The sequence below is a fragment of the Meriones unguiculatus genome, chromosome 11 (assembly GCF_030254825.1).
Source record: "Meriones unguiculatus strain TT.TT164.6M chromosome 11, Bangor_MerUng_6.1, whole genome shotgun sequence".
Lineage (NCBI taxonomy): Eukaryota > Metazoa > Chordata > Mammalia > Rodentia > Muridae > Meriones > Meriones unguiculatus.
In genome coordinates, this window is record NC_083359.1 from 53835269 (window position 1) to 53849182 (window position 13914).

General features: G+C 45.3%; 1 protein-coding gene across 4 annotated transcripts in view; it reads left to right on the top strand.

Annotated features, from left to right (window-relative positions):
* The first annotated feature begins 7267 nt into the window (after positions 1-7267).
* Positions 7268-13914, top strand: part of Lemd1 (LEM domain containing 1) — a 36504-nt gene continuing 29857 nt past the window's right edge. For 2 of the 4 annotated variants that reach the window (XM_021636408.2, XM_060364265.1), the window contains exons 1-3: positions 7268-7407; positions 11558-11677; positions 12209-12331. In XM_021636408.2, coding sequence (XP_021492083.1) covers positions 11596-11677; positions 12209-12331 — 205 coding nt within the window. In that variant the 5' untranslated portion in view covers positions 7268-7407; positions 11558-11595. Of the gene's footprint in view, positions 7408-8687; positions 8769-10337; positions 10462-11557; positions 11678-12208; positions 12332-13914 lie in introns of those variants that run through there. The other 2 variants (XM_060364264.1, XM_060364263.1) reach the window with 2 other exon arrangements.

Consider the following 13914-nt stretch of genomic DNA (forward strand, 5'->3'; position numbering starts at 1 on the left):
TGCATGTACATAGGGCTCATAGGACAAATAGGCATAGACAAATATCCATAAACAAAAAATAAAGGTAAGGGCATAGAACATGTCTGGTAGGGGCAGGAGGTATAGGCCACACTCAATCATGGGCTCTGAGCACAAACATGCTGTGTCTCAGAACTGTACCTGGCTGGACCACAAATACTCCAATACACACTTGCTTACTCTCCAGCCCTTCTTCCTTTCTTTCACTTACCCTTCTTTATAAGAGACAGTTTGCAAATTGCAAGACTATCACCCACTTTTCCCTCTTTTCCTCCTATTGTCTGTGGAAAGAAAGGGAGAAAGAGCAGGTTGTCACTCTCAAAATGTCCTTGATAGTCGTGGCTTTATCTTAGATGAAGCACTGTGGCCAGCTAGACCTCAGTTCCTATCTGCAGAAAGGGTGACTTGCCTTCACAAGATGGGTTATGGGGACAAGACTAGACCCAGGCTCCCATGTCAGTGTTCTGCTGAAGTCACTCCATGCCCCACCCCTCTGCTAGCCACCTGTAGAAGGCAGACTTGAGTTTCTGTGAGGATTAGACCAGGGAACATGCTCAGGTGCTTTTCTAGTTTAGTGCCTGGCCCCGGGCAGGTAGGTGTTCAAGATACGGTAACTGAGAATTGGAATCACAAATGGCCGGTGTGTCCTTGGCGTCTCTCACAGGTTCCACTGCAGCAGTGCTGAGTGTAGAGCAGAGACTCAGTAAGTACAAGTCAAACAGAACTGAAGACAGCAAGACAGGTAGGTATTCAGGTATGGGAATGGCTGTGCACATCTGTTAATCCCATTGGGAAGGCTGATACACAAGTACTGTGAATTCAAGGGCAGCCTGTGATAAATAGCAAGATTCATCTCAAAACAACAAAAAAGGAAGTAGCTAGACAACTTCTTTTGGTAGGGTAATAGACAAGACATAGTAGATAAATACATTTGCCCCCAACCACAAGGTGGTGCGCTGTGGTATGTTGAAAGGGAATTTTTCCGCTGCAGTGCGCTGAGTGTCCTTCAGGAGGCGCTCTCGTCATCTCCGCCTCAGCGGAACGTGGGCTAGGATTGGCCCGGGGGATGGGGAAAGCTCGAAGGAAAAACAGCCCCACGCGTCACTAACATATTTACATCGCAACTGTCAAAATAGTTATTTTTAAGTCGAGTTCCGTCTGCCACGAGTTTAAAACCAAGCTGTGCGGGGGCGACCTAATGCGCGTGCGCAGAGCCTCATACCAAGGAAGGGTGGCGTCCCGGGTTTGGAGGGGAGTGTGCTTGCCATGTACCTGCTCTTCTTTTCGCCACTTTGCTCTTGGCTCTGGGAGCTGCGGACACTCAGTTCCTGTGTTTCCAATGTGGTGAGCAGGCTGTTCCTGTCCTAATGTCTGCAAGGACAAGAGGAAACTGTCCAGTTTTCACTTCCTCTGTTCTTGTCCAAGTGGCCCTGGTCCCTGACAGCACCCCCACCTGTAAGTTTTCTGCAGCCCTACTCTCCTAGGTACAACGTGGGTCCATAAACACGTCCAAGAAAGCCATCAGAGCCTCTATATTGAAGCCTGAAGTTGAGGACCAGACATACCCCACCACCACTGGCCTTATTAGCCCTTCCTAGGAGGGCACAAGCTGAAGAATTCTATATGGGCTGGCCAGCACCGGGTGAGCCTGAGGCTAAGGAACCTTGGGTCAGCAAGCAGCAGAAAGAATGACTTGCTCCTCAAGGTCAGGCCTGTTGAGAATTCATTTTTCTCTACAAAGAGAGGGGCCTGTGGATTTGACACTCTCAGGGTGCTTGTCTCTCTCGCTCACTGTTCAGGGGCAATGGGATTTGAGACAGACGCTGGCTGGCCCTGCTGCCATCAATATGTGTCCCAGCCCTGTCCAATGTCTGCTCTGCAATGAGTAGTGCTTCGGAATGTCACCTCCATTAAGAGGGAAGCGACACCTGTGCACAGTCAGAGCCACCTCTGTCTTCATTAGGCAGTCCGAGGCCTAGCTGCAGGCTGTTCTGGCTCCATGACAGATGACGGGCAGAGGAGCGAGAGCAGCAGACTCCTGCTGTCCAGGATTCATTTTCAGACAATGACCCCAAATGCCCCCTCCCCCAACAAACACCAAAATAGACAGCTGAGAAAAATGTCCTTCTGGAGCAAGGTGCAGCAAGGACAGTTAGTAGCTAGAAAGCAGGCTAAGAGAACACAGGAGCCGATTCCTGGGACAGGCACTTCTTGCCACTGATCTCCCATTTGGGTTGGGTTGTGGGGTCTCTGCCTCTTTAACCTTCCACATTCCAACTATCTTTACAGGCCACTTTTTTTTTTCTTCTTCTTCTTCTAATAAACCTGTTTGCTATGCAGGTCACAGAATGAGTTGGAACAGATGTTCTGACGCTAGACTTCTGTCTAGCCCAGGCCTACACATAGCCTCCCAGCAAAAGCCTATTTCCTCTAATTCTTTGCATTTTTGTCCTCTTGATGTAATAGGGCAGCAGCATGAGCAGTGCCACAGAATGGCAGGGGACACTTCAGTGGACTTCTTCCTCATAAAATCTGTCCTTAAAAAAATGCCAGCATGTTGCTGGGTGGTGGTGGTGTATGCCTTTAATCCCAACACTCAGGAGGCAAAGACAGTGGGATCTTAGAGTTCAAGGCCAGCCTGCGCTACAGAGGGAGTTCCAGGACAGTCAGGCCTGGGTTTCACAGACAGTGAAACCCTGTCTTGGAAAACAAAACAACAACAACCACCACCACAATAATAAAGGCCAGCATGATAGCACCTGACTACAGTTGCAGCACTAAGGTGGTTGAACAAGATAATCAAGAAGTTCAGGACAGCCTGGGCTATTTAGTGATACCCTGTCTCAAAAAAACAAAGTAGGGAGCTGGAGAGACCAGGGTTTGAGTCTCAGAACCTGTATGGCCACTCAACTGTCTGTAACTCCATTGCAGATGATTTAATGGCTTCTTCTGGCAAGATATACATATAGACAAAGCACCATAAACAAAATAAATGAAGCAAGGCTTGGCAGAAGGCTGTGCAAGTGTAAGAACCTGAGTTTGAATCCCCAGCACCAATGTGAAGCTGCTTGTGTCTGATGTCCCAGCACTGGGGAGGCCTAGACAAGAGGATTCTTGGACCCCATTGGCCATCCAGTCTGGCTGAATTGTTGACCTCTAGATTCAGGGAGAGACTATTTACAAAAAAAGAAAAAAAGTGAATTTGAGGCCAGCCTGGTGTACAGAGTGAGTTTCAGGACAGCCAGGACTACCCAGAGAAACCCTGTCTCGAAAAATAAAGTCAAGAGGGGCTAGAGAGATAGCTTCATGCTTTACACTCTTGCAGAGGGCCTGGGTTTGGCTCCCAGCACTTCATGGTAGTGTGCAACCATCCCAAACATCCTCTTCTGGCCTCTATGGGAAGCATGCAGACAAAACATTCACACACACATACACAAATAAAAATAAATAAATAATGTGACAAGATATGACTTCTGACACTCTTTCTCAGAATCCCCAGAAAACCCCTGGCAGCATCTGCTGACCTCTACACACATATACACATATGCCTGCACTTACGTGTGCACACCCTCATATGAATACATGCACACACAAACACAGCCTCCCCCACTCCCATAAACATACACAAGAAAGAGAAGACTGTCGTGAGCTTGAAAGCAACTGAGCTAGATTGTGATTTTCAGGCTAGTCTGGGCTACAGTGTGAGACCCTGCCTAATAAGAGGATTGAAAAGATAGGAACTGAGTTTGATCCCCAGAATCCACATTCTAAAAATGGGGTGGTGGTACATGTGTGTGGTTGTAATCCCGGTGCTAGGGATATAGAAATTCTGGGGTTCATTGGCCAGCCACCCTAGCATATTCAGTGAGCTAATAAGAGACCCAAACAAAAACAAAAGAGACTCACATAGAAATAGAAAACAAAACATCCAGATGTGGTGATGCTCACCTGTAATCCCAGTGCTTGGGAGGCAGAGGCAGGCCCATCTTTGTAGATTTGAAGCAGGCTTAGTCTTGGACAGTTAGAGTCCTAGAGTTCTAGGACAGCTAGAGCTACATGAAAACAAAACAAAATCAAAAGCAAGGTGGACACCTGAGGAATGAATGATATCTGAGGTTGATGATATCTTTGTGCACTTACAACTGAAAGTGTTCGAGTGTCTATGGAGTGCTCTGCCACAGTGGAACATCGCTATCATGCACCCTTCTCCCAGAGCTCAGGGTCCATTGTGGAAGAGGAGGTGGAAAGACGGAGAGAGACAGAGGCTGGGGAGGACCAGAAGAAAAATGTGTTCTAGGCAGGAGGGGACCACTTATAAACTCCCAGCAGCTGCGGTTGCCTGCAGAAGATTAAGCTGATCAACATTCCAACAGAGAGGGGGACAGGCTCAAGAGGTCCCACCCTTCGCTGAGGAGCTGTTCACAGCAGATGACTTTTGGGGTAGAGTCAGTTTTCTTTAAGAGTGTGGCCCCGGGCTGGAGAGATGGCTCAGTGGTTAAGAGCACTGTCCACTCTTCCAAAGGACCCAGGTTCAATTCCCAGCACTCACATGGCAGCTCACAGCTGTTTGTAATGCCCATTCCAAGGGATCTGACAACTCCACACTAATGCACATAAAATAAAGTTAAGGAAAAAAGAAGTGTGACCCCTGATATGTCAACCATGCTCTAGTGGACCCTACCCTTGTGAATATACAGGCAGCACACATTAGACTCAGTGGGTTAAAAAGGGGGGGCAGGTAAGAAGGAAGGAGTGGAGGGGCTAGGATAGAGGATCTAGGAGGAGTTAGGGGTGAACATGATCAAAAGCCTTGCATGTTCTCATGATATTCTCAAAGAATTAATAAAAATATATTCAAAAGAAGCCTTTTTGTTGTTGTTGAGCCCAGCTTGCAAAGCAGTGACAGTGGAGTTGCGGGCACTGCTCCTCTGTGAACCCACTGCCATTCCATCATATCTGACAACTTCAGTTAGTAAACTCAGCTTCAAAAACACTAGAAGAAAGCAGGGTATAGCTGTACACACCTTTAATCCCAGCACTTGGGAGGCAGAGGCAGGTGGATCTCTGAGTTCTAGGCCAGCCTGGTCTACAGAGGGAGTTTCAGGACAGCTAGGGCCACACAGAGAAACCCTGTCTTGAAAACCAAACAGAACAAACAAACTAACTAACTAAAATCAACCAAAAGAGAAAAAAAGAAAAGAAAAATCACTAGGGAAGCTCACATCTGGTTTCATGTTAGAAGAATTTACTGATTTGATTTACTGAAAGAAAAAAAAAAGGCATGCTTTTGTTGATGCCTGCTCCTTTTGGCATAACTATAGCCATTTTTGTTTTAGGCCTACCAGCCACATCATCTCAGCTCCTTGCTGACATGAAAGAATATTTGTACAAGGTCACGGTGACTATAAACCATGTTTATGTTCAATGAGAAACTCTATGGTCTTGTTCCTAGAAATTCCCCAATCATAAACCACAGCTGGCTCCAGCTGCCAGGCACAGTTTCAAGGTTAGCTAGAACTAGTTGTCTAGTTAACAAAAATAACTTGAGTCAGAACTGACAACCCTGTTCTACCGTCCACATCCCTATATGAGCTAATTTCGGTTTTTGCCTTTATAAGCTAACTCTGAGAAACACTCAATGTCATGGTTTGGCTTCTGAGTCCACCTCTGTCTCTCTGATCTTGAGGTGTGCGGTTCAATAAACCATCTATATACGACTGAAACTGGTGTCTGAATGGTTTGTGCAGCTTCCTCTGGACACCTTTAAGACATATTTATTTAGCTGGGCATGGTGGCACATGCCTGAATCCCAGTACTTAGGGAGGTAGAGGCAGGTGGATCTCTATGAATTTGAGGCCAGCCTGGTTTACAAAGCAAGTCAGGACAGCCAAGACTGCGCAGATCAACCCTGTCTCAAAAAAAAAAAAAAAAGTTTTTATTTAATGTCCATTTGTTTTTCCTGGTGCCCTTGGAGGTCAGAATTGAACTTTGAATTCCCTGAGACTGAAGTTACAGATGTTTTTGAGTCTCTGTGTTGGTGCTGGGAGGCAAACCCAGTTCTCTGAAAGAGCAGCAAGTGTTATTAATTTGCCTTGTCTCTGTAACCCCAGTACAGGCTTTGTTAAAAGTGTACTTGCTGTTGTGTTTATCCAGTGGCTGTTAAGTGGCTTTCTCTTTTGTTTCATACCCTCCCCATGTGTCTTAATGGAAGTCCCCTTCTGGCCTTCACCATTGTGGTCAGCCATATTTTAAATTGTTTCATTGGTACAGGTGGCTCCCTGGGAGCAGAAACTGCCTTACTCTCATCTCACCTTCAGGCACACCATGATTCCAGATGCTTCTGCTGCTTAAAGGCAGGAGTCTGTAACCACAGAGGCCCCTGCCAGCATCTCCTGAACATCTGTGTTGATCCAAGGTGAATTTCAGTGGCATCAGTCCTTCCTCCTGCTCTCCTCTGGTCCTCTTCCTTGCCCGGTTGGCATGGGCTCCAAGACTATTAGTTAATTTTAATATTAGCCTAAGAAAGATTAATTAGGAAGGCAAATTTGTCTAGAAGGTGTAATTAATCCCAGAGCCAAATAGGAGAGACATGGGTTACCCATTGCTGCTTTCAAGTAGGGCATAATCAAGGTTGAGCAGACTTGTGCAAACTCACCTCTGAAGTGTAGAGCCATTCCCCACACTGGGAATGGCTCATTCTGAGACAAGGGGTAGCAACAGGTGGCACCTATCCAAGAGAGCAGAAGAGACCTCCCTTCAGGTGTCCTGTCCCGGGTCACCCTTTTCTAAGCTGACCATAATGTCCCCTCAAGTAGCTTCTAGACCTTTTTTACCCACTCAGCCTTCACTCATTGTCAACCCCTATTTAATCTAAATGGGACATTAGAGCCACATCCCACTTAGAAACCTCTAAATGTGCCTAAAAATTAAAGCTCCTTCATTTAGCCCAGGTCTCCCGAAGTTGCCCGCCCCCCCCCTCCAGTCTGACTGTTTTTTTCTTCTCACTCACCACCCTCCTGGCTGTCACCAGGGCCCATTGTTACAAAGCACACTGTTTCTGGAAGTCTCGGCCAGAATGACACTTAAGGGCTTTCCTATTGGCACTTACCTTATTTTCTTTTAATGATCTGTATTTTTCCCCTCTCTCTTAACAGAGATACTGAGCTCTTCTTGCTTTTTTTTTTTTTTTTTTTTTCTTTTTTAAGTCTCCTTTTCTTTTCCTTGATTTAAGGCAAGTGTCATGCCGGTTCTACTATATGGAATGGTTGATAACTGAAGAAATGCTTCAGTTCTGGCCTTCAAAAGTGATGGCAACAGGCTTTGCTCATCAAATCCCAAACTCACCCAGCATCCCTGGAGGAGTGGCTAATTCAGCTTGAAATACCCAAGGTAAGGGCTGTTGTAACCCCTTTGCCTTGTAGCTGAATCTCTGTGGCAGGTGGCTTTGGGAGCAGAGCTGAGATGGTGAATGACTCAACCTGAGACTGACAGCTGCTGGTCTTTGCTTTGGCTGATTTCCCCTTTTGCAAATGGTTGTTGGCAATTGAAACTGGGGATCTCCTATCTGCTTTCCTATGTAAATTGCATTTACATTTAAATAGCGTATTCTTCCGAAGGATGGGGTTAGTAAATAACTGGCAGATTAAGCTTAAGGAGAGGAAATTGTGCCCCATCTCAAATCTGAGACTGAAGTGGCATCTGGCTTTTACTATTTCCATTATTTTGGTTTAATAACAGCATGTGGCATTAAAGGAAGAGAAATTGGATCTACATTTTAATGAAAGGAGGAAACTCTCAGGATTTAGATACCTTATCATATTGAATACCTAGTCGATTGGCAATTAAACTTGCCTCAAGAATGGGATAGAATGTCTTCTCAGCTATGGAGAGAATAAAAACAACAAGCTGATGCCCAGGACCACACAGATAAGCCTGACAGAAAGGCTGAGCACACTGACGCCGAATGTGCCAGGATTTCACAGGGCACAGGAATTCTCAGACGGAACAATGCTGACAATAGCACCATGCATATGCACGAGGGGAGCTTCCAGAGGAGAGTTCATACAGAATGGTCTGTCTGAAGACAAACACCGAACAGGGAGCTCAGCCCACACATTGTGGCCAACGTCGTCTGAGATGATAATTTCTTAACCCTGCTGGTTTCAAATTCCAGGGGTTTGACCAAGAAACTATCTCAAAAAATGCCCGTCTCATTCTAACAGTCTCACTGTTTAAAATGGAAGCGATTCCACCTGCTGGCTGATTTCTGTTGAAAGCAATTCCGGGCCATGTAAACAAAATGCTTCCACAGCCTAATAAGGCAAGCCTATCATTTATTTGCTTTGATGGAAACAAACATGTCAATTTTCTAAGTCTTTGTCTGGTGAAACCAGTGTTTGGATGTTGATAAATGATCACATTATATGTTTGGAAACTGGTGCTCTATTCGAAACTTTGGAGTCAGAGCCTGGTAGCACTCAGACAGCCTCCATAGTCATCCACCCCAAGGCGCTCCACTCTCCCAGAGCCTGCAAGGCTGAAGTTATAGGAGTACATAGGAAGTGTAAGTGGGATGGAGGCTCTGGGGGAGGAGACATTCGGAGGCCAGGGCTCACTAATAGAACATGTAGGATTTACTGGGTGCCAAGTGCTTCATGTATTTTAATTCCAGGCCTCTTGTCAGTTGCATGTGAAGAGTTCCTGCTGTCATCGCCACTGCAGATAAAGCAGGGACTCATCACCTACAGATGGTAAGGGATAAAGCTGGGGTTGACCTTAGGCAGGCCGCCTCTTGTTTCCTTTAGAGCGTTTCAGAAGGCTCCCCTTCCCCTGTTTAATGAACACACCATGTTTTCTCTCACTTACATTTTGTCTTGCATAATTGTTTTGAAAATCACAGCAGTTTTTTTTTTTTTTTGAAAGACTCCAGCTACTAGTATGACGGATATTTCCTTAAAATAAAGCTAAAATAAGATCTACGTTTTACAAAGTAATGATAATATATATCTCAGTTGTGTTGCCGGTATCCAGAGAATGGAATGAGACATGAACGTGCTTTAAAGAGGCCCAAACCATGAGTCTCCTGTATGGTTAGGATTTGTCCTCCATCCTGATTCTTCTTTTCTTTCTTTTAATTAAAAAACAAAAACAAAAAACAAACAAGCATTTATCTGTTGTATGTGCATGTGTGGACACTTGCATGCCACAGTGTGGGTAGGGAGGTTGGAGGAGAATAACTTTTGAGTGTTGGTTCTTTGTATCTTGTGAGTCCTCGGAATGGATCTCAAGCTTAGTGACAAGAAGTATCTTTACTCACTGAGCTACCTGCTGACCCATCTTACTAGCCCCTGATAATTCTTTTGTTTTGTTTTTGCTTTTTGTTTTTTTTGGGACAGCGTTTCTATCTGCGTAGCCTTGGCTGTCCTGGAACTCACTCTGTAGACCAGGCTGGCCTTAAACTCACAGAGATCCATCTGCCTCTGCCTCTGGGATCAAAGGCGTGCGACGTGGCTACCCTCACCACTCCACATTGCGCCAAACACCACTGGAACAATTCTTATTTTCTTGATAGAAGAATCCTTCATGTGGATCCAATCCAATGTGGATCCATGTTCCTATTCCCCTGTGGGTCTTTGTTGGTGACCTTGATGCTGGCATTTGTTTGGCTTCTTTTCTCCTCCCCGTTTCTTGGCACCCTTTAGTCACCTGCAGCTCCTCACCCCCTGTGCACAATGGTGACTTCTTCCAGCCTTTTCAAATTTTCACCTTGATACTCTACCTCTGAAGCTGGCCAGTGCCTCCTTCTGTTTGAAGTTAGCTCAAATCCACTATCTAATTTTCCCATCAATGTTGCTTGGGGTGGGGGCATGCTGCTGATGTCACACTGTCAGTATTATGATTACCATAATATCTGACAGGCAGAGAAGGAGCAGTCATCCATGGTAACCCTTGGGTGATCTTCACCCAGCTTAAGTAACCAGCCTGATTGCACAGCCTTCAGACAGCCATGTGAAGGGGTAAAACATGTGAAGGGGTGAGTGGATTAATCACCCAGTTGGATTCCATTTGAATATTTGTCTTCCATATGTGTGTTCCCTCTAGGCAATTGTCTAATGTCACTTGAAATTGATGAGAGCTCTTTGGAAGGTTATTTTTGGGAAACTGGGGAAACAACAGACAGCTGTTCCCTATAATAAATGTCGATGGATCTACCGAAGTGTGCCTCTACTACCACCAAGAAAAAAAAAAGCAGCAAAAACCTGCCCTGAGCTCTTGTGCCACAGTGCCCTTTACTCTCTGGCATTAGACTGTTCTCTGGAAAGGCTGGTCCAGTTTCCCAAACACATGGAGAAGGAGGAAGTTACTGTTAACCAAGACTGCAACAAGAAGCATAGTTTGAAGCACAAATCGCCCAAGCAAGCGACCCTGAGCGCTCTGTCACAGGTCACAATTCCTGGCTTTTTCTAGTTTTGTTTATGATGTGCTTTCTAATTGGACACTGATTGAGAACAAAAGAAAAGCAAAGTCGTTTCTTAAAAATGGGGCTAGATTGCCCCATGCTAAGCGCTTAGCTTGCTTCCTTTAATATCACAGTATTAAAAATACTTGAGACCTGTTATAAATGAGGGGCAGTAAGTCCTGCATGGCAAAAAGCCTTCGAAAAGCCTCCACAAATGAGTGACTCTGCCTTTCCTGACTTCACTGAGTGGGTGATGGGTTGTTGTTAGAAGTGGAACTCAAGAAACAAAGGGGATAAGGCTAATTGCTTTAAGGCTGTACAGGTTTAGACAGCCCAAGACTTCACAAATCTATATAACTCAATCTGTGTTAAGAATTAAGTGTTGGCTTTTTCCAAATGCCAGTTCATCAACCACAGTGTTTTCTGGTAGCTAATTAAAAACCACCATTAGGCTGGCAACACAGCTCAGTAGGTAAAGGCTGTCCACCCGCAATGTGGGGGGTGAGAACTCATTCCACAAGCTGTCCTCTGACTTCCGTACTCATGCTGTGTACCCGCCCAAACATATACCTGTGTGTATGCGTACATCACAAAATAAAAACAATTAAAAAATGTAAATCCTTTAAAAGCTCCATTTCATTATGCTTGGTGTTAAACTATGTGTGAAAGCTACTACAGCCTGTAATCCTGCCTGGAACTCCAGCAGACTCATGAAAGGGATAGTGATAAATAACTTTTCTAGCTCCCTGAAAACAAATCTTTCTCATCTCTTTCATATTCAATTAGTGGTTTGTCTTCCAGGGCAGTCATGGAAATGTTTTGCAAATTTTACCCAGGTAAGTTTTCTTGAGTAGAAAAGTTAGAAATCACTGATCCTTAAGACAAGGATCAGTGGCAAGAGTGGAAGCTTCCCAGGGTTTGCACCAATGCCACCAGAGTCCCAGCAGGACTCTCTGGCAGAGAGCAGAAGTGGCCATGTGTGCCTTAGTGCCTGTGGAACAGAGGGGTGCCCTTGTGAGTCTAGCTGTAGCATTTATTTGTAACATTGTCTTAATGAATTTTATGTCTTCCTGCTTCAAGGAGTCCGCTGTCAGAAAAGAGGCCAAGTTTCTATCACTATGGTGGATGTACAGTGTCTGAGTGACTATGAACTGCACAAGCAACTTACAAAGCTTGGATTTACACCTGGCCCAATACTACGTATGCCTACAGTTAATACTGGGAGGTGGGGCGGGCCTCATTTGTTGCTTATAAACTACTTCCAAAGCTTAAAGAAGAAAAGTAGAAGAAACATATGCAGTAAAAGCCATTGAAAATATAAAAAAGAAAACAGAAGCATATGGAGGGAGGGAAGATGTAACAGACAGTACCATGTCCTCACACACTGGGAAATACAGGTCCCAGGGAGGGAGATTGGCGGTTTCTATATTTTTTCCAATGCTAAAAATCCAATTATTTATTATATTAGCTCTTGTGGGTTTTTGTATGTGTCCTATATTTTCATTATCTCTTTTCCTCACACACAACTTTGTCCCCTTTGCTCTCAGACATACCCAGTACTTGGTTACTGATAATCTGTAGACATTACCTGTTTGTATAATGGTGGCTGTGGGGGCTGTCTCATGGTTAAAAGCCATAATTAGTCAATAATGTAAGGTCCTAGAAGAGAGGTCTGGGTTGAACCCTGTGTATACAACATAGCATGGTTTAATTCTCCATGTTGTTTCTCAGCTTCCACCAGAAAAATGTACGAAAAAAAGTTAGTGCAATTGTTGGTCTCACCTCCCTGTGAACCACCTGTCAAGAAGAGACCAAGAAAGCTTCGTGGATCTGAGGACAGCAATGACTATGAAGGTACCGTCGTCTGTTGTGCTGCCAGATGGCAGCTTCACATTTATTAATACCCTGTCCAGCATGACTTACTTAAATGGTGTGCATGCTGACCTGTGAAATAGCCATGTGGCCTTTTTTTGCTCACAGAGCCTACAAAATAAGCCCTTGGGCTGCAATATAATCTGAACAGCAATGACTCTATTCACACCAAAGACCCAGCGGGGTAAGATGTTGGGAGAAAGGCTGGCCAGTGTGCACATCCTTTACCACACTAGAGTCAGATGGTGTGTGTGGATTCCTCAAACTTAGCTCCTATAGTCAAGGTTCCAGCCTCCTGTGAGGTCTCCAGCCCCTGCTTTGCCTTAAACTGATACATCTCACTATAATTTTCTTTGGATTAGGTGATTTCACACACAGAAATAAGGATGAATCAGCTTGCATTTCCCTGAATTTCTCACACACAACTGCTGCTGTCAGAAAGCTGCTGTCCCTGGGATATCTTGGCTTTGCTTCCAGTGGCCTTGGCCCCAGCAGGCACACTACTGTATAAAACAGCATAAATCCTACACCCACAGTTATCTCTGTCCCCAGAGCTGTTTGAGGATAGAGTTGGAGAAGCCCCACATTCTATCCCATAAACATTTCCTAGGAAGCCCCTGTGAGGCAGGGAGACAGACCCAGTGTGAGCCACCCATGTCTTCTGGACAGGTTGTACACCGAGCCCTTTAATCCTCACAACACTTAGCTAAAGTAGAGAGCTAGAATGACCAGCCCAACTCATCACTGGGGAGGCCCTATGGGAAGAGCATACATTGAGAATGTGCCATGAAGAGCCAGAACACCATCACTCGCTGTCCAGCACACAGAGCAGGAGTTCAATATACTTTTGAGGGTAAAAGGGGCAGAACTGGTAGGGCTAAAAGTGTAGCTAGATGCAGGGCACATGCCTAGTGTGACAAGGCCCTGAGGACCACCTGGTATGCGCGTGCACTCACACACACACACACACACACACACACACGAACAGTGCCATAGGTGAGACTGGAACTCAGGACTGCTTCTGAAGAGCGTCATAGCCTATACTTGATGAACATATTGTATTTTGGACCATGAGTGAGCTATATAAAGGACAATTTCCCATACTTATTAACAGTTCAATTAAACAGGGCAAGTGCTCTCTAGGAAAAAAAAAATCTTGATACTGAATGGACACAGAGATTTCCCCAATGGGCACAGCCAGCTCATTTGGAAATGATAGCAGGATTTAGGGATAGACCCCACTGGCCGGTATACGTACCCAGACAAGTGGCCGGGGTCTTCTCCGTTCCCTCCCCTGGGAAGAAGCTCAGGGAGCTAGTCCCATTCCTAGAAACTGTTCAGGGCTACCCACGAGGCCAAAGCCACAGAGCCAGTCTTTGGTCAGCTCAAGCCAGTTCCAGCCGAAGACTTCCCCCTGCTCCTGCACTTCTAGGGACACAAGCCTTTGCAAAGGTATGTTTCTGCTGGTCCTGAAGAAAGTTGCTTTCCATTGCTGAACTTAATTGTTTTAACTTCATCTAGCAAATCTCAACTTCCAGGTCAGAGCGGTGTCAGCTTCACCTCAC